General features: G+C 39.8%; 2 protein-coding genes across 2 annotated transcripts in view; one reads left to right on the top strand and one right to left on the bottom strand.

Annotated features, from left to right (window-relative positions):
* KATNA1 (katanin p60 (ATPase containing) subunit A 1) overlaps nucleotides 1-12,784 on the top strand; it is a 13,849-nt gene extending 1,065 nt beyond the window's left edge. The window contains exons 2-10 of the mRNA XM_010009901.1: nucleotides 1-4; nucleotides 1,873-2,056; nucleotides 3,421-3,542; nucleotides 4,925-5,030; nucleotides 5,370-5,528; nucleotides 6,622-6,748; nucleotides 8,308-8,442; nucleotides 8,736-8,862; nucleotides 12,442-12,784. The exon at nucleotides 1-4 is cut by the window's left edge and continues 163 nt beyond it. Coding sequence (XP_010008203.1) covers nucleotides 1-4; nucleotides 1,873-2,056; nucleotides 3,421-3,542; nucleotides 4,925-5,030; nucleotides 5,370-5,528; nucleotides 6,622-6,748; nucleotides 8,308-8,442; nucleotides 8,736-8,862; nucleotides 12,442-12,640 — 1,163 coding nt within the window. The 3' untranslated portion in view covers nucleotides 12,641-12,784. The remainder of the gene's footprint in view (nucleotides 5-1,872; nucleotides 2,057-3,420; nucleotides 3,543-4,924; nucleotides 5,031-5,369; nucleotides 5,529-6,621; nucleotides 6,749-8,307; nucleotides 8,443-8,735; nucleotides 8,863-12,441) is intronic.
* A 4,209-nt stretch (nucleotides 12,785-16,993) lies between these two features.
* The window catches only part of GINM1 (glycoprotein integral membrane 1), an 8,215-nt gene continuing 4,577 nt past the window's right edge, over nucleotides 16,994-20,631 (bottom strand). The window contains exons 4-8 of the mRNA XM_010009902.1: nucleotides 20,503-20,631; nucleotides 19,613-19,743; nucleotides 17,957-18,120; nucleotides 17,434-17,534; nucleotides 16,994-17,145 (exon numbers count right to left, since the gene is read on the bottom strand). The exon at nucleotides 20,503-20,631 is cut by the window's right edge and continues 11 nt beyond it. Coding sequence (XP_010008204.1) covers nucleotides 16,994-17,145; nucleotides 17,434-17,534; nucleotides 17,957-18,120; nucleotides 19,613-19,743; nucleotides 20,503-20,631 — 677 coding nt within the window. The remainder of the gene's footprint in view (nucleotides 17,146-17,433; nucleotides 17,535-17,956; nucleotides 18,121-19,612; nucleotides 19,744-20,502) is intronic.

Genomic DNA, 20,631 nt, shown 5'->3' with positions numbered 1-20,631 from the left:
GTAGGTAAGAGGAAACTTGAAGACCTAAATTAATGTTTATCAGGGCAAAGTGAGCATTGACTTCAGCCTGTTCTTGTGTAATTTTTGTTCTAGATGTGTCAAGGAGATGTCATTTTGAGGCAGCGTGCCTCAGAACATTCTGGGGCTTTTATCTTGTGCATGCTTGAGTAATGTCAAGCTTGGTGCTTGTTGTTTTCTTTTGGGGGGGTGGGAGGCGTTTTTGTTTGGGAGGGGTGTTTTGTTTGTTTACTTGTTCTTTCCTTTTTTTTTGGGGGGGGGGGGGGGGAGGTGGTTGTTTTGTTTTTCCCTGACTTAAGATAAACTTGTCATTCTGTGGCAGCTCAACTCTATTCCTGTATTCATCTTATCAACTTAAAAATGGTTATGCATACAGCTGATAGATAGGAAAAGGATGAAGACATGTTATCAGAGTAACTTAAAATCTGGAAATGTCCAAGCTCAGTTCCTTTGTGTAGCAACCTGGTTCCCTGATCTCCCTCAGGAACTGGTCAGTTAGGCTAGCATAAGCTCAAGGGGAGGGTAAGGAACAAGCAGCTTCAGGCAAGCCTGCTTATTTCAGAATTATGCTGGGTTAGTATCTGTGAAACCCAGGCCTTGTGGTGTGGTTTGACAATGCAGCTGCTGCTGAAAGATAGTCCTACCCTCCATAGTTGCCTGAGGTGGGTTTTTTTCACTTTCATCTTTGTTGGTGTTGATTAGCTGGTTCAGAATGCTAAACTAGCAAAAAAAGACGTTGGTTTGTGGGGCTAGCGTTTGTTTGTTTCCCACACCCCCACTTCCCTGAGATTAACTATCTGAGCTGGTTAATTGCAGGTTCTAACACATGCCTGTAGTAGCATGAAGGAGGGAACAGGAGTGCACGCAAAGCAGACACGAACTATGCATTTTGACAGCAAGTGACTATTAGATGAGCTTAGCTGTTCTTTGAGGCTTTGATGAATAACTTCAGTCTTTGCGGATACATTTTTACATTTCTTTTTTTAATTGATTTATTTTAAGCCCGACTTCTGAAAGAAAAGGGTCTTGTGTGATCACACTGTTCCTGTCAATCCTATTTAATAACTTGGAACGCTGTTATCCAATTTCATTCAAACCTTCTGGAACAATAGAGTCTGGGACATAGAACTCTCCTAATGTTTTGAAGCATTCTAGAGAAGAGATATACACAAATTTGTGTTTCTAAAATGGGAAAGACTTGAGAGATCTGTTTCTGTTCCATTTAAGTTAACAGCTGGTGAAGTATTGAGCTGTGATAATACAAAAAAGCCATGGTGAAAACTTAGGCCATGTTGCATTGGAATAACCACAGTAAATTCCTATACTGAGATAGTGGGACTCAAATTTTGGTGGAAATTAGATGTGTGATCACACTATTCCTTTATTTTGAGCTTTGTGGTGGAATTCAGAGATGCCTAGGTGTTCATAAGTAAAAGTATAGGTTGATAGATACTCCATTTGGAGACTGAAAAGACCTTGACACTTATGATGTTACCTCTTTCACCCTGAAGAGACGTGTACAGTCATGACAAACTTGCTGCTGTGACTCAATTAAAGACAGCTTTTATGAACGTACTGGATCCTGATATATCTTGAGTGATCCATGATACTCAGATTACTTTTCTTTATGAAATATGCAAAGCAAGGAGCTTGCTTTAAGCAAACGAGTCCTCAGCTTGTGGGAAAGGGAAAGTGGACTTTCAGTGACTATCTGAAAATGTCTGTCTTGTTTCTGACATACAGATTTTTATTTTGAGCAGAATGACTTTTCAGTTTGTAGCCTCTTGATTTGGTTACGTAGTGCTCACTAGTGACTTTACGCTGAGGCTTCTTGCATATGTTACAACTAATTAGGCCTTCGCCAGGACCCAGAAAACGTCAGTCTGTTCCATGCAGTGATTGCAGAGGTCACAATAATCGTGTGAGTGCGGCAGTCAGAGGCCCTCACCGTCCTTCTTCTCGAAATCCCAATGATAAGGGGAAGGCGGTCCGCAGCCGGGAAAAAAAGGATCAGCAAAATAAAGGAAAAGAGGAAAAGGTAAGCTTGCAAATAACTTCATGAAGTTGAGAAACTCAGTCTTGTTTTCTTAATATTGAGTGTATCGTAAAATTAGATGCCTGAAAATGTTTCTTCTGTTCAAGTCAGTGTGCTGATTTGAATTGCACGTTGTAAGGTATCTTTGCTTTATGGACAGTCTTGGTTACAGATTCAGTAAAAACAAACAAACCCAAAAAAAAACCCCCAAAACCTCCCAGACAACCAAACCCAAAAAAACGCCAGACTAAACCTTCTTCTGGAGGAAGTGATGTGGTAAATGTGGGCTTGTTTACTGCAACTCTGAATTACTGAAACCAAACCTGATAAAGCTCATTCAAATGGTAAGTCCTTTGGTTGCTTTCATGTATTTTAGACTGACACTGACTTGCCTTTTCCAAAGTATTTCAAGATCTATTTAATCTTAAAAGCTATGCCTTTTCTTATTTTTCGGTTGAGATCTGTTATTAGCTTCAGACTCTTCAGTTTAAATAAAAACAGAATCCCAACATACATCATGAGAGGGAATCATCTATGATCTGTTCTTTGCAGTCAGAGTGCTTGAAGTTTTGCTTGTGCTCTGGTCTCCATAAATTTAGCTGACCAGAGTAACAGGTCATACTGAAGACACTAAACTCATAGTTTTCCAGAGTCTGGATAAATCAAATATTCGTGTAACAGTTTGATAGCTTCATCCACCTTATGTTGTGGCAAGATGTCGTGGCCTTCGGAAATAGTATATACTATGAGGGTGGAATTGTTTAGTGATGTAAGCTACTATTTTTATTAGGAGCTAAATTACATTGAGTGATAATCCTCTCACTATGGATAAACACACACAGAGACAGGATAGCTCTTTTTTCTTTTTTACAGTTGTTCTGTCAACACCAGTGCTTGCTGTTAAGTGTATAAAAAAAAAAGGGGGGTATGTCTAGTGTATTTTATTTCTTCTCAATTACATGGTCGCTGCTGTTTGTGCCCTTTCAGCCATGTAGCTTCTTTGCTTCTGCTTTGCTGCTGTATCAGTTAGTTAGCTCTTTTTTACTTCTGTGGTTTTTTATTTCTCTGGGAGAAACACTGTTATATTGTGACAGGTGTACGCAGTTTTGATTACCTACTAGAGCAGAGGAACTGCTTTAGTACAATATGCTGGCTTTGTGGAGAAGCAAATAGGACCAGGGCAGTACAGAAGTCTGGGAGAACCACATAGATTCTGCAGTGCACCAGGAATATGGATGCTTCGTAATTTTCATTCTGGTTTATGTTGCTGCCTTCTAGAAATATGATGCTACTGTGGACTTGTTTAAAAATCCATTAGTGGCATAACCATTGTTATCTATTTATGTTGTTATATCTTTTATATGTAGAACAAATCCACATCAGAGATTTCAGAGGCTGAGCCAAAGAAATTTGATAGTACTGGATATGATAAAGATTTAGTAGAAGCTTTGGAAAGAGATATAATTTCTCAGAATCCCAACATTCGATGGTAAGTTTGAATACTGCTGCCAGTCTTTGAGTTGTTTCTTTTTCCTCTTAGACAGTATGACAGGACTAAAGTATTTTAGCATACGCTTACGTATAAAAAGTACCTAAGGATTTCTTTACTGATTAAATAGGTGACTAAACTTTTTGTGTAGCTGAATATTTTTAGAACACTTTTTTCCACCCATGAATTCATAGAATAGTTTGGGTTGGAAGAGGCCTTTGAAAACCACCTGGTCCAACCCCATGCCATGGCCAAGGACATTTTTCCCTAGATCAGGTTGCTCAAAGCCCAGCCTGACCATACAGAGCTTCTCAAACTTTTCTGAGAGTCCTAAAATGAATTTTTTAGATAGTCTTTTGCAATGTAGAAGATTCTAGTATCTGCCAGTGTCTCTTCTTTTAAAAACCTGTTTTGCTGCCCAGGGGCGTACCAAGATAGTAAACCAATTAACAAAGAAGTTATGTCAATATAGGAACCCTTTGAAATCTTGTTGGGTGTGCTGTGACTGCCAGTATAAAATATAACCATGTGCCAGTACCTTTACGTAAATGTGTTAAATATTAAACCTTATACAAAGGTTGGCTTGTGTTCCAAATGTTTCCAAGCTTAGGTGATTTTGTGAGGATTAAATGATCAAAGATCTTCTGGAAAATAAAGTAGGCTTTAAAAAACCCCCCACAACCTTGAACAATCCCACAAACAGTTTGTTATGCATGCAACTGGCATGTATTTCACTGTAACATGTAAATACATGTTTCGGTTTTTATGTTGAATCTTAAACTGCAACTTCAGATTTGAAACTAATTCTTTATAAGGATATGTTTTGAAACCAAAATATTACTTGGGCACATGCTTCTAAGTGAAATACCCTGAGTTACCCTCAGGAAAATCGGACCAGCCGATAAGGTATCTAAGAATGAATAATTTTGTAACTCTGGAAGAGAATTCTAAAAATTCTTTTTAATTCAACTCCGTTTACCAGTTAACTGTTCTCATAACAATGAAAGGTAGCATTCAGGTTTCCGAGTCAGCCAACCTCTCAGCAAAAGAAGAACGTATCATCTGTAACTAGTTTAAACAACTTGCCCTATCCTGCTTATTCTTTCTGTGAATAAGAACAATGGTGCCCTTATGAAAGAGTTAATGTGTCTCTTTGCTTATGCATCCAGCTGGAGTCTACTAGACAGATTTTGTCAGTTTTGTTGTAGGCTTTTGTCTGTGTAGGCTTTTGACACTAGAGCAGAAATAAATCCAGCTTGTTTTCCTGAATTATGGAAGATCTGTTAAATAACATTAAGTTTAACTGCATATTGTTTTGAGTTGGGGACCAATTCTTTTGCAGCCTGTCTGAATCTGTCAAACAACTTTCTCTTTCTTGTCAGGGATGACATTGCTGATTTAGTAGAAGCCAAAAAGCTGCTTAAGGAAGCTGTAGTTTTACCCATGTGGATGCCGGAGTTTTTTAAGGGAATTAGAAGACCATGGAAGGTATGAAAAAATCTGATCCTGTGATCATAAGTAGGATTCTGAGATTGGATCTTGGCGGAACAAGAAATTTCAGGTGTTTTTGCAGTTTATATAGATTCTTTCCACTTTTCAGTAACAAAACTTATGGTAAATAATACTAACAAAATAAAGGTGTCAGCTGGATAAATAATACACTGCCTTCAGCTATATTGTATTACTGTAATAGCAGTTAATTACTTACCTTTGAATAACTTTTCAAAGGAAAGTTTATATCTAGTATTTTAATACTATAGTGGTAAACTGTGAAATAGTCTGTGTTTTGATTCTTGTCCTAAAAGTGTCTCTTTTTCATTCTAACAGGGTGTGCTGATGGTTGGTCCTCCTGGTACTGGAAAGACCCTCCTGGCAAAAGCTGTAGCAACTGAATGCAAGACTACCTTTTTCAATGTTTCTTCTTCCACACTTACCTCAAAATACAGAGGAGAGTCTGAGAAACTTGTTCGTCTATTGTTTGAAATGGTGATTGAAGTTCCTGATCATAAATAGTGAGATAATGAAGTAGAATTACTTGCGGAATAGTGAAACCTTGCCAAGGTGTAAAACTCATACCATACATAAACAACTCTGCAAGCTTCAAACACTTTAGGACCTTCTGATTTGGCCATGCACATTCAAGATCTGGTTATTCCTAAATAGCTTTATAAAAACGGAAAAATTAGGTCATCTTTATTTTCAGGGTTAGCTTGTTACATTAGAGGTAGCTCACTATAAGCTGATAAGTGCTGTAGAATATACTTGAATGTAAAAGTGAAGGTGGAATCTAAAATGTGGTGAGAACCCTGCTTAGGCTGTGCATGTTTTGTTGTTGTTGTTGTGGGTAGTTTTTTTGTTTGTGCTTAAAATAAGTAGAATTCCAAACTCTAGTTGGCTTCAGAGCACATAACACTTGAAATTGGCTCAGAATATGTAGTCTTTTATGTTTTTCCATGTGCATGCAGTGTTTGCGGCGGTACCCGGTACTGAAGGGGGCAGCAGAGCTGCAGTTAAAATAGTCAGAAAAATCAGGAAAGACAAGATCATAGTTTGATAGGCATGATATCAACTAATTTAATATGATCAATCAAAAATGCATATACACAATGGACAGCATCTCAACTGCTGTAGGACAACAGCTTTTATTGTCCCAGATCCTTGTCTTTAATCTCTCTTGTTTTCAGAAAGACTAGAGTTATTTTGCAGTTAACCTGTTTTTTGGAGAGGTTCCATATTATGATGTCCTAGCTTTAACTGAGTTGTTATTCCAGCATTCCTGCTTGAATAACTGTGGTGACTTTCACAGTTATAAATCTTACTCTGTTATTATTATTTCTGTAAAACTGCCTTTAGCTTATTAAACATTTGTTTATAGCCCTAACAATTACAGGACTTTGCCAAAAACATTCTGCTCAAGTAGCATTAATGAATGCACAGCTGCTCTGTAGTTGTGTGCAGTGGTCAAAGAGTGGGAAGGTTAGGTATTGTCTGATACTTACGCAGTTCTGAATGTGCTGCTGTTTCTTAAATGTGAGTAGACTGTTATTTCAGTTTCTGCTTTATCTTTTGCTTTCTTTAGGCTCGATTTTATGCCCCAACAACGATATTTATTGATGAGATAGACTCTATCTGTAGTCGCAGGGGAACTTCAGAGGAGCATGAAGCTAGCCGGCGTGTGAAGGCAGAGCTGCTAGTTCAAATGGATGGTAAATAACCTGATTACTGGGAAGTGCTGGACTGGAGGAAACTAGAGGGAAGAAAAATAAATAATCAAAACGTCTTTCTTCAGGAGCGATTTCTTTGAAAACCTTACATAAAATTGGGGTAAAAAGATAAAAGTGCACTGTTCCAGCTGTCAGTGTGGAAGGAAAAAAATATACCAAATATTTAACAATCTTTTAGCGTCTGAGCAACAAGCTTATATTATTGACCCAGAATAACAAAGATTCAATGGAAAATACAAGATTTCAAAGCTACAGAAGAAAAAAAATATTAACTGCTCCTCTCATTCTTCACCTAGCATATCACTTCTCCAAAACCAAGTAAAAGGTGGCTCAAAAGAACTGACATGTGTTCCAGTTCAGGCTTCAAAGCAATTACTGCACTTAGCTTATTTGGGATCCCTTTTTTTTTTTTTTTTCTTTTAAAGATATAAATAAAAAACTAAGGCAATTTTTTATAGACATGGTTGGAGTATTTTCTTTTTAAAACACTGAGTTTATTACAGCTGTTTGGTGAATATTTCACAAATCAACGAAGTTTAAAAGTAGGTAACACTCCGCAGAGTTTCTGTAAAGGCATCCTTTTTATACTCCTAAACAGGGAGAAGGAGAAGAGCAACTGAAAAGTGCTAGTCTGTGGAGTAATTTGTGATACAATTCCATGAGTCAGAAGATTTGTGTATTTATATCTGGTTCTCTGATGCTAACATCCTTTTATATTTGACTTTAAATAGCAGCAGAGCTGTAATACTCTTCTCATAACTCAAGTATGTACATAAGCTCGTTTTATTACTAACAACTATTAGAAGTCCTCCTACTTGAGCGCTCATAAATAATGTTTTACATGCAGATTTTCAGACAGATTAGGTACAGTGGCTATTTCATGGCCCAGTCCTATGATTATAAGCAAAACCAGTAAATGCAGAGAGTAGCAGGTTCAATGAAACCAACTTCTCCATATAGCAGCAATTTCACGGTACTTCCAACACAGAGAGCTTGTGATTCAGTCCACCAAATTTAAACATTCATTTCAGCAGTTTGTAAGAGTCTACTTGTGTATGTGGTGTGTTTTGGCCTAAATTCAGAAATGAAAAAACTTCTTAGGGGAGTAATACTGCTTTTGTGTGGCTGTTAATGAATGCTGCGGGGGGAATTGTCTGGTTTTTGGTGTGGTGATGAGTTTGGGGGGTTATTTTGTTTTTCCTCACACACTGTTACCAGTTGTTGATGTGAAAATTCAAATACTGTAATGGCAGAAATACAACCAACTCTACTGTAAAACTGTTCCTGCCATGATGGGGAGGAACTTGCTGATCTGAGCAGTGGCCTATGCCACTAGTTAAACCTAGTCTCTATTTTTTTCTTGCAGGCTGTCATACAAATGAAAAACTGAACTGTCTTGCACTTTAGTGATTCTGTTGCACTTAGACTCACTAAAGGGCAATACAGTAGCTGCTTTAATGTTACAGAATTGTGGATATTGTTCTCTCTCTACATGAAATGTGATAAACCATGTACGTTTTGCTTTCTCTTCTCCAATGCAGGTGTTGGAGGGGCTACAGAAAATGATGATCCTTCCAAGATGGTCATGGTACTTGCTGCTACTAATTTTCCTTGGGATATTGATGAAGCCCTAAGACGGAGACTAGAAAAGAGAATTTACATTCCTTTACCATCAGGTACGAAGACCTGGGGGGAGGAGTGGTTGGAAAGACTAAAACCTAAACTTTATCAATATTCCTTTAAATTTCATCACCTGGTTTAAAGATTAGATACATGTATGAAATTTAATTTATGAGTTCAGAACAAGTTTAAATCTAAACACTGAACATTTACCTTTGTAGCAAGAACAATGCTTGGTACTTTTTACCAAGTACAGTGTTCTTGTTCTCATTCTTCCCTCTTATCATTCTCCAATTCATTATTTATCTTCAGAAAGCAAAACAGACTCAATTTTCTGTTCTTTGATTAGCAAAAGGTAGAGAGGAACTCCTAAGAATAAATCTACAAGAGCTGGAACTGGCTGATGATGTTGACCTTGCAAATATAGCTGAGAAAATGGAGGGTTATTCAGGTGCAGACATTACCAACGTATGCAGGTATGTTAACACTGCATCATTTGTGTTACTACTGCTATATACTCTCTTAAGAAAACTTTTTGTGAAGTAATTTACATGATAAAAATTACTGGATAAAAGGGACTGTAACTTGTCTTCTCTGTATGGCTAAAAGGTGAAATACTGCATTAATTATCTAGATTTCCATTTGATATTTTCATATAATAATGATGGAGATCAGTTGCAACATAGTAATCTAAACAAGCTATGATTTGGTTAAATTCCACGTTCTTTCATGTACGCCAAATTCTTTGCGTGAGGAACATCCACAGAATGCTAGACTTTAAGTTATGCAGAGTTGCAGCCATTCTGCTGAGGTTATACTACTTCAGCAGAACATCCATGTGTAAAAGGCAATAGTGGCAGAGGCAAGAATAACTGAAGTAAAAACATTGGGTGTTCTTCCTTTATGACACAAAAAAGGTGTACTGTGTCGTGTGACAGTATGAGCTGTGTACTCAGCATGTTAGCTTTAGTGATAAGTCTGGTTTAAGTTTTCTTCTACTCCTTCCCCTCAGTCCTGTTTGCATACAGTCATTTGTGGGCCTGTTCTGTAATCTAGATTCCTGAAAATACTTCCTAACGCTTCCCCAATCTTTGCTTTCAAAAACTGAAAGGGGAAGGAAGAACTGATCTTCTAAGAGACTTTGTATCAGTCCTCTAGTTTACATCTGAAGATTTGCACTGGCACAGTTGGAGCAGTGGCAAATTACGGAAATGGCAGTAATGGACACAGAACCAAAACTTCTTAGGATGCTGTTGTCATCTAATAGGCACCTGTGTAACTGTACTTTGAGGCTTTGGAGGCAGTACTGAAATGTGGCAGTGCAAGGCTTGAGCTCCTGGTTGTGCCAGTGCCAACTGTTCTGGGGCTGTACTTTGAAGAGGGTAAGAGAAACGTTCTGTATTAAAACCACCTCCTCATTGCTTTCCTGAAATGCAGATCCATTTCTTGCCTTGACTCCTAATATAGCTCTGCAAACACTTGTCAGCACAGCTGAAAGGACAGTATGCTATGCAGCAGGGATGAATGCGAGTAGCCTCTGTGCAAAACTGCCACCAAAGGCTCTATCAGCAGAGTCGCTTCAGGCTGAGCTAAGAGTTGGAGCCTCAGTACTATTTCCTCAACAAGCCTTACATGGTATCTGGGAAAAGAACGGTACGTTCGTTGTTCTGAACCAGTGTTGGGCAGATTTGTTTCATTTGTAGGTCTGTGAGGTGAATTTGTGGTGGTATTTTGCTCAGTTTTGGTGTTCGTTGTGCTTTGAAAGGAGTTTGTGCTAATAGGTTCATGTTATATGAAAGAGATTTGTTTGGCCTACTGTTCAGTAAATTTTACCTGCAGTTTGTTTTCTCTGGTCTGTTCAGTGTGTGGTTTTTGTCCTTCATTTCATACTGGATAGCAATACAGTTGTTTAAAAGTCAGCATACTTGAAATGTTTTTCAGTGAATTTCATGTATATATATTTATACACACAAGCTGTTGCTTTTTATTTTTTAATCAGAACTTAAAAACCCAACCAAACAAATGAAACCCTCCCCAACAAAATAAAAGCATACAAATGCAAAGAAACCCACAAAGAAATACTCGAGTCTTTCATTTGTGGCAGTCTTCTTAGAGATGACTGAGGTGGCAGCAACCAGAAATCCAGACAAACTGTGGTTTGGAGGTGCACGAATTGAAATTAGTAAGAAAGTGCTTGTATTAGCCTGTTAACTGTGTCAGGAAAACAGATGTTGGACATGATTGTCTCATTTACATTGAGACAAAAAGACATATGGCTGATCTAAAAGTGCTCTTGTATAGTTCAGACTCGCAGTATATGAGCAAAGTAAAGTTCAAACTTGCAGGCTATAACAGTCCTTGCTAATGGCACAAGCAAAACTTAAGGAAAAGTGAACCAAAACCTCTGGCTTTCTCAAATTATTCTCCTACCTTAAAGAATTGGAGGTGAAATCCAAAGTTGGCTGAGCTGGAGTGAAAACCAGTCAGAGAGAACAGTGCAGTTCTGAACAGTCAGCATGTAACCATGGAAAACGAAGATGAAACTTTATTATAAAAAGACATTCAGAAAATATCTAAATTGCATAGTAGATGTATGAACTGATTTTTGGATTGTTGTTTTGAGCGGACTGTGAAGGGTAAAGGCCTTTGGGATGCCCCCTCCAGGTATATCACTGGCTCTTTGTTCACAAATGATGATGTAACAGCAAATCATGGTGATATCAGACTGAGATGGAGTTTAACAAGGAAACTTTTTGGGGTTGTTTGGAAATTCTAGTTACTGTAGTATGCATTCTAATTGCTAACAATTAGTTAGTAAACAAACCTCTCCTATGAAGACAGTCTGAGAGAGTTGGGGTTGTTCAGCTGTTCAGCCCGGAGAAGGGGAGGCTCCAGGAAGGTGCAATGGCTTCAAGTTTATAGAGGGGAGACTGAGATTAGATATTGGGAAGAAGTTCTTTACTATGAGGCTTGTGAGTCACTGGCACAGGGTGCCCAGAGAAGCTGTGGCTGCCCCATCCCTGGCAGTGTTCAAGGCCACGGTGGACAGGGCTCTGAGCATCCTGGTCTAGTGTGAGGCATCCCTGCTCAGGCAGGGGGTTGGAACTAGAGGATCTTTAAGGTCCCTTCCAACCGTAACCATTCCATGATTCTATGAAATTCATGAAGTTTGTGAGCTATGGTCTCCTTTAGGGTTAAGGGGTGAAGCTGGAACAGAATATGCTGAAACCATCATTCTGAATCTTCCTAGAAGACAATGTGTAAGTTTTCTCTCTTTGGATTCTCACCCATTAATACAATATGATACACTATTATGATATCTCCAGGATTACCTTTACATCTTTTTTACTTCTAAACAAAATAAGTAGCATTTTCTTATTATAAGCTATATAACAATGAATTAGCAGAAGCTTTGGTCTTCCAGTGTTAGACGTTAATCACCTCAGCAGCTCATCACCTGCTGCTATGGATATTACTGTTGAAAATGCAAATGCAGGCAAACTTAATGCAGCAAGAAAATGACACTTGTAAAGCTACTTAATGTTTATTGAGGCTGGAAGTTTGAGGAGCTATGGGCTAAACAGATTTTTGTAGTTTAACATTTAGCTGTGAACATATAGGTTGGAGGAAGGTACTGTTGACCCGTTTGTCTTTCAAATAGGATTCCTATTTGGACCAGGAAATGTTCAAAACATTCCAGCCACTTCTTCTATACATAAGAGGAGTAAAAGTATTACTTTGTCTTGTTCCTGTTTGAAGATACTATAAACAGCAGCTATATTATAGACATGCAATGGTAATAGATAAACCAGTTAGTCCTCGCCTGTGAATAGTCGCTATTCAGAGATCCAGTGAGGATAAATCCATGATTGAAAAATAAGGATAGCATGGTATTGTAGGTTGTACAAGCACTCAAAGATCTTCCTGTAAAAGTTTACAATTCTTTATTACATCTATTTGAAAGCAACAGTTTGACTGGAATGCTGTGCTGAGCCTTTAAACAACTGAGCCACCATCCCCTACTGAGTAACCTTTTTGTCTTGCGTTCTTACTAGAGATGCATCCCTGATGGCTATGAGAAGGCGCATTGAAGGCTTGACACCAGAAGAAATCAGAAATCTTTCCCGAGATGATATGCACATGCCAACAACTATGGAAGACTTTGAAATAGCTTTGAAGAAAGTTTCTAAATCTGTATCTGCTGCGGACATTGAGAAGTATGAGAAATGGATAGTTGAATTTGGATCATGCTGAGTTGTCTTATCTTGAAGAAGCCATCCTACATCTTAAAAGAGCTTTAGAATTAACAAATGGTGTGCTGGTGCACTGCCTGCTCTTTTTAACTTTTGTAATTTAAGAGCAACAGATGTCTAAATAAATTTTTTTTCAAAATGCAAATTCTGTCTGGCTCTCTTTGAACCAGCTCAAAAGTTACCCATTGGTCTCAAATGCACAAGATACTGATGGGATCTGCTTTGTTCTCCAAGGGTTTAAAATTACTTAAATTTAATACTAGAACTCTTTCAGCAGAGGGTTTACTCTTGAAACAGCCATTACACCAAAAAAACCCAAACTAGCCCTGCTACAGTAAGGGATGCTGAGAACTGGAAAGTGGGATAAGCAAGATGCAGTTATACAGATGGCTTTGCTAGGTCATCTTGGAGAATTTTACCCTTTATTTATCTCTAGGGTATTAATAAGGAACCCATACGAGGGTTCAGATTTAGAACAGCAACCCATGCACTACTAACAGTCCATAGATTCAACTGAAGTTTAAACCAGGGGGTAGGATCATCACTGGCTTACAGTATCTGTTAACTAATACTACAATACATCCAGCCAGGGTAAACAAATCCCGTGCAGCCAGCAGTGATGCCAGGTCACATGTACAGTCTCCTAGTGAGTCTGAGAGAAAACAAAAGCTCTCTGGCACTAATTCTGAAATATCCTTTTCTTGCTTGGTTGTGTGGTACTGGAAGCTTCAGAACTCCAGACTGGTCAGATGGGTCCTGGTTTACACTACCCAGTTACTTTGATAAGGTTGTTCTGGTAAGGTACCTGTGTGTAAGGTTTATGCTCAGCTGGTACCTGTTCATAGTCCTGACTTCACAATTGATGCACAGTCTAACTTCCTTTCTTGAATTCCTTGACAAGTGGACTGTAGGAGCAGTTCTCTGGTTCTGCAGTGACCATTCAGGTCCTAATTTTAAATCTTGCTCAACAGTGGTCATTGTAACTAACCCACCTATAATTTCTGCTCATCAGTTATTTTGGAAGCACTTCCTCCTGCTAGCTCATCTCGGAGCAGCCAGCTCTAGTTCTGCTTACAGCTGAACTTCAAGCTTTTTCATGAATCAAATGTGTCAAGACTTGTTTCAGCTGGTAGAGAAGCGCTATACGAAACTGGCTGTGGAATTCCTACTCCTGTGTGTCTTCAGGTGCTGCAAGGCAGATGGAAAGGGCAGATGATGGTGAAAAGTTGCAGTCTGAGCAGAAGGCAAATGCATCCCAAGTACACAGCTGTGTAAATGATGTTACTGTCAACGTGTTGATGTACTTTAAAATTCATCACTGTGTTGTGAGTGACAGCTGGACACACCGAGAAGGGACTTTAAGCAGTTACGGTGATGATGTCTGGTAAGACACTGCAAGGCAGATGATGTTGGGAGCTCCTGAATCCCTGAGTCGACCAGGCATGGTGAACCCAGAAATGTAGACATTCAGGTGAGTCTCCAAAATGGAAAATGAATTTACCTCTTTCTTTTCCAAAGAGATACCCTTATGTGTCAGAGTTAAGAAAGAGATGCAGAATTTTGAAGACGTGGGTTCTCTTAGTGCTTGCTTTTCTATGTTAGGATCAGCGTATAGCGGTCAGCTGTGTTACAGGAAAGGATTTCTTCTCATAATTCACTGCAAGGAAACCAAAATACTCAAATCTGTCTTCAAAGAAGGGAAGGTAGGTAAGCTTTAGTCCTTGGAAGCAGTCCAGTAAGGGGCCACTTAAACTGAAAGCATGATATGTTTTGAGAACTTCTAAAGTAAACCTCATTTTAAAAGGAGTACTTCAGTCCTCAACCAGCCCTGTTCGCTCTAAATGAACAAAATGAACAACTGCATAATGGGGGGGGGGACGGGACGGGACAGAGGGGGAAGCTGTAGATGCTGAATTCATAGCTCAGAGAGTCATCTTGTTTTGAAATACAGAACACGGTGATACCAACCCCTTCCAGTGGAGTTCCTGTATGGAGGGAAGGGCCAGTGCTGCTTGACACCATGTGTTTAAAAAGCAAAGAGACATTCTGAGGTTGAGGCAGAATTAGAAGGGCTGTAGCGAGAGCCCCAGTTCATAAGGAGATAAGAGGTGTTGCCTTTCCTAAAAGCCTGATATCATCCTAACAGAGTCAAGGTTTTTGGGTAGTTGTTGGGTTTCAGGGGTGGGGACAGTCACTTGTCATGTGTGTCTTATCTCCCCCTCTTCCTTTTCCCTAGCTGGTACCTTGGATCCTTGTCAGCTCCTGTGCTGGGAAAACGAGACCTACTGTGAGTGGCATGCAGGACAGTCGTCCTTTCTTAACTCTTAGTTGCGGTAAGGAGTTTTTAAACTGGCTTATGAAATGGCTCAGTGTGGTCCCAGCTCCAAGCAGCACTCCTGAAAGGCATGAGGATTGTGTGGCTCAGGAAAACCACATGCGTGCCACAGCAGAAGCCTGGTGCTTTTTAAGACCTGACAGCTCCAGCTCTGTAGCACAGCAGTGCAGCATTGTCTGGCAATTACTGCGTTAAAGATTTGCACTGGGTTTTATGTTTAATTTTGTTAACCTGATGGTAGTGTTTCTTTCCTTGTGCTTTGTGGAACACCATACAGAAGAGGATGACTTAGCTCATGGAAATCAGCCAACTCGTGAAGCACTACCAATGCTTTTTCAGGCTTAACCATTCATTTATGTTGCAGCTGTTTAGCATGGAGTGAAATCTCCTTGTTGCTGTGCAGATGCTTGGTTTACAGTTTCCTAAGTAGGGATGCAAAGAGCAAAGTCTGCAACAGCTGCTGCATTTTGATCTGCAGTTTGGTTCACACTGTGCTTGCGCTGTAAGGAGGAACTGTTGTTCCATGTCCACCCTGGTTCCCTCCTCCCCCAAGAAGCTAAACTTTAGCCTTGAACATTCATCGCTTCTATTTTGAACTATGTTAATGAAGGGGCCAGGGCTATGTGCATAATGTGGAAAGAACATTAATTTCCACATACAGAGGACTTTGTCTGCAACTGTTTGAAGACCTGCCGTTGTCTGTGCAGTCACCATTCTTCTGCTAGAGCCTTAGCTGTTTACTGTTTAGCCATGGATGACAACACCCCCTCTGTCACGTGTGTTCTTTCACTGAACTGCATTCTTTATTCAGATGCCTCTGTAGCTCTGGCATCATCTCTGTCTTGTGTGGTTACCTTACCGTGATGGTAGGCAGCTCTCTGGTCATATGGCCTGGAAAACCCTACTTGGGGCTCCGGGGATGTTGGGCATTGCCACTCATTCCAGATCAGCTGCCCTGCTCCAGGGTTTTATGGCTCACCCAGCCAGTTAGGACACATCCCCCACTTCTATCATCGTCCTCACTCAGCTAAACCTGGCCAATGTGGGGGATCCTGCACTCCCCAGGCACACTGAGCTTGAGGAAGTAAATGTAAATACAAACCACAAGGTGCTACAGCAAAAAGTAGATATATTTTGGAAAGGAAGCGTGAGCAGTGTCCCTGTTACCTCGGGCTGACGTACACCGCGCTGCACTGCTGGGCCGTGGCGGCTGGTTGGGCTTTTAGCAAGGCCAGTCAGCATTAGAAATGTCTCTTCTACGCCAGCAGTGCTGCCAGTTTAGTGAGACAACTCGAGCTGTTCCTGTCGCCCACCAGCTGTAAGGACAAACAGCTGAATAACTTAGAGAACTCATTACACTTCGGAGAACCTTTCCTTCAGGGGTGAGAGGAAGGGAAATCCTATCTTTTCTCCCTCACTAGAACAACTTAAGCTAAACATGGATAATTTCGATCACTCAAATGATAACTCTGCTCAGTCTTATGCCAGGTAGTTAATGTTCTTTTTTTCCCCCTAGTCATTCTTTTGACAGACATTGTTTTGTAAGCAAGAACAACAAAAAGTTAAACACCAAATAGTGTCCCACATCTAACACACGTGGCAAACCACTGGGTTGCACACATAAATGGAGCTGCACACATGAACAGAGTCTGATAAACAATTTAAGGGTTTATTTGAAAAACAATAGCAGTACAAATGGGCAGGGGCAGGCTGGGCCTACGCAGCAGTGGTAAGCCAGGACTGTCATGGGAGCTTACAGAATTTTCTTTTCTCTTGAGACTTTGCATAGTACTGCTGTCACAGATACAAAAAGCACATTCTTTACGAGTGCCAACAGTTTCTATGAGTGGAAGGGGCCATAAAAAAGTAAAGTGCTTAAAATATAAATCTGCCTTTAAAATTTGGTTTGCATATTTAAAATGTCAAATTACTTAAGCGACACGAGGGTTTTGTAGTGATATTTTCCTTGCAAGGCACACTCAACCCTAAGAGACTTGACACCAGGTTGGGCATCTTTGTTTAGGCTTGCAGGCACAGCTGATCTTTGCGGTACTCCTTTGTCTTTTTTTGAGGAATGCTATCGGGAGACTCCAGGACACCCTGAATTTCACCACCTCGGTACTCAGGATAGCTGCTCTGGTTTATCGATGGGCATGAAGGCAGCCAGCGTCCTGTCTGAGGTGTGGAAAAGCGACTTCACAGAAGTTAAAACCAATGGTAGCCCTCAGGGTGGAAAGCTGCTTTATTTTGAAGCTTCTGAAAAAGCTGTATTTTAACGGAGAGGCACAGGGAAGTCAGCTTTGGGCCTTGGCCTGAGCATCCCTTTGCCAATTTATCAACTGACTGAGTTTTCTTAGTAGGAAACAAACATGGTATGAAGAACAAGTGCCAAATTTGAGTTCAACTAAAAATATGCTTTTAAAAAACAGTAACTCCAAAGCAAACGCGGTATTAAGTACGTGTTTTCTCATCTAAGTTATTTTTCCTGTCTGGAAGATCTGAAGGCAAGCTGATGGTAATCACCGGTACAAAGCTGACCTGATCCAGGAGAAGGGTGCCTCTGAAAGGTAAGATTACCTGGCATTAGAAAACATTATACAGAACAATTCTATGTTCTAAAAATTAGGTTTATTCTTAAGCTCCTTAAACTTACTTTAAACCAATGCATCAAGTCAGTAGTACCATCATGATACCTCTTTTATAAAAGTAGAATGAAAACTTGATACAAAACTGGTTCCAAAATGAACTAGCTGTGGTTTCAGAGGGGTCCCTTCAACCAGTTCCTACACCTGAAATACCAGCAGTGTGGGCTCTACAGGTTCAGTTCCATAGCAGCTTCATAGCTGTCTGCCATCAGGAGCTACTTTTCACTGAATTGTTGCCACTATCTTCATACAGAATGGGCCTACTGCTTTAAAGATTTTTATTTTTTTAGTTAATGTTTTGCCTTCATCGGAGAAGCAAACAGCAAAAATGACTTACTTGGTTTCACAGGAAGGGAGGATCACCTTTAAAACTTTGACAATAAGAGCTGCTCCAACAACTCCAACTACAATGACTTCCATCAAACTGAAGAAGATGGGTAGAGATTGCAGCCAGAATCTGCACAACACTTTCCTCAAATCTTCCACCCATTGGCACATCACCTACAACCAAACAGGTAAAAATAAAAAGACAGGTTGCAAAACATAGCAAGTGCAGGTTTTGTAGGTACTGGTGAACTGCATTATGTGGTGATAGTTTTACTTGAATTGATGTATGCTTAAACACACATACAAGCAGGATGGAACTGACTGGTGACTCACAGCTCTTCTGTGAGTTTTGGAACAGGCAAAGGTGTAACTCTCTGCTCATTCTAGCAGAGTTCTCTGAGAGGAAAGGCCACTTTGGAAAATAAAGGACACTTGAACACAGCAGGTGAAGGGTGAGCAATGTGGCGGAGGTGTAGAAAACCTGTGATACCATGGCAGTGTACAGCAGGGAAAGGGCTACTGGCAGCCTGGGAGAGGGGTAGCACCTTCTCTAGCCTATCTGTAACTTTCAACCTACTGTTCTGGCCCCCCTGTCTCAGCAGTAGGTTATAAAGTGTTTTCTTTGTAAGGCCATAACGCCTATCCTTATCTCATCTGGAACTGAAACTTCTCAAGCTGTTGCTGTGTTTCTTGCAATGGGTGAGAGCAATGGCCCATCTCCCAGAGGGGTAAAACTGACTTAAAGCTACATGAGACTCGAAACTGTATAAACGCTTTGCTTGGTGTAAGTATCACAACTCGTGTCGTGAATGTGAGGTCAGCACATTGCAGGATTCTGAAGTAAAAATATCCAACAATTCCTCACTGCTACAGGGTAATTTAGGAAGTGTTCTGTTTGTTGGGTTTTTTTGGGTTTATTTGGATGATTTTGTTGGGGTTTTTTTTTACATTTAGTAGTGTCTGTAAAAGCCTGTTTTTCTTAGTGGCTGGCTGTGGGGATTTTTTAGTCTTCTGTGGAAGTCAGTTACTGCCAGATACCTCACACAATAGAAACCTTGGTCTTTAATGAATACAAAGCAGTAAAATTTGACTTCCGAGAAGTCAAAATACTAGGTTATGGAATGGCAATTCCAGAAATGAGCTATTACATATTATGCTGGGGTTTGGGTGGTTGTTTGGTTTTTGTTGGGTTTTTTTTGGGTTTGGTTGGTTTTTGGTTTTTTTTCTCAAATTAAAAATTAAGGACAAAAGACAAAGGCCTAGGAATGTTATACATCTTCTTACCATCTTCAAATGGATGCTGTGTTTGGTCTTCACATGAGGAAGATCCACTGTTTAAATCCCAACAATGCTGGGTTTGTTTATTTTGTTCTGTAAACATCCACAAAGGAGAGGAAAATGTAATATTTATAGATGTTGCTGCAGAGAAAATTGAAGATGGGAAAGGAAGTTCATTCCCTCAAACTGTAATACTGGATAACATTCAGCTTTATCTGCAGCATGTTACTACAACTTTTCCTCCTAGGAATGTCACCAAGCTGTATGTATTTCATCCCTTCGGAAATGGGGGGAAAAAAGGAGGGAGGGAGGGAAAAACCCTTGCTTCTCCTTTTTAAACCACTCTTTAAATGTTTATACTAATAATTCAAACAAACAACAAAACTACCTTGTAAGAAGATGGAGGCTCTATCCTAAGAGGGGTCTCTGGTAACTTGCCAGGTAATGCCTCTTCATCTGCTGTGGTTTCCACTTGCCGGATGAGGTACTGGCTGGTAGTCTGCAGTGGGTCTGGAATATCTGAAGAAGAAAAGCTAGAGTTCAGTGGGGGGCTTGTTGGTTCCTACTGTTCTTTGTCTTCCTACTGTTCAGGACATGCTGCATTCCTGTACTTACAGTACATTTCTCACACATTTACAGCAAGAACCTAGTGTTTACTTGAGTAGTGAACTTGCTAAGCAGCAGTGTTGAGTGCAGCCTCAGCTGTCCCCTTAAATTCAGCTTAAATATCAGCTGCTGACAGATTAAAAAGTGAAGAACTAGATCAAAATATTTCATCTTCCATGAAATCCCTGAGAGTTTTTAATTAAATAGAACTGAAATAAAATTAAGGCATCAAATAACTACTCTTGCTTTTAAGATACTCAAGTTTAATAATATAAAATTATTCTCTGGTTTGGAAGTGACCCAGACAGGTATTTCCTCTCCAGTTTTCTCTTTCATTCTCAGCAAAAAAGGGGAGCTTTAGAGAAATTCCATCATAGCTCTGAGAGAGAAATTTATTCCTGTGAGATGTGTGGGTTGCAGATTGACAGGTACCAAGTGCTTCAAAGCAGAACAGATTTGAAAACAAACGAACAAAATACCTAAATGTAGAAGAGTTGAATTTAGATGATTTTAGACAAAACCAAAACCAAACTACATTAAACAGAACATTTCCTTGTCAATGAAGAAACTGTTCCACTACGTGAAACACAGGATTAATGATGTTCTTTTGCCCTTGTAAAGGAAGACATCAACCATGGATAAAAAATATTATGTAACAGCTAAGAGAGATACCTTTTCCTGAGAGGCTGGGAAGTGTAAATAACATGTCGTTGTCCCTTGGGATGGAATACAGCATGCTCTCTTTCAAAGGGACAGTGTAGTTTGAATGCCTAAGTACTCTCAGGTCCTTTACTAAAATAT

This window comes from Nestor notabilis, unplaced genomic scaffold (genome assembly GCF_000696875.1).
Source record: "Nestor notabilis isolate BGI_N333 unplaced genomic scaffold, ASM69687v1 scaffold12852, whole genome shotgun sequence".
Classification (NCBI taxonomy): Eukaryota; Metazoa; Chordata; class Aves; order Psittaciformes; family Psittacidae; genus Nestor; species Nestor notabilis.
The sequence above is the reverse complement of the archived record's forward strand: the minus strand, read 5'-3'. Positions and strand labels throughout refer to the sequence as shown.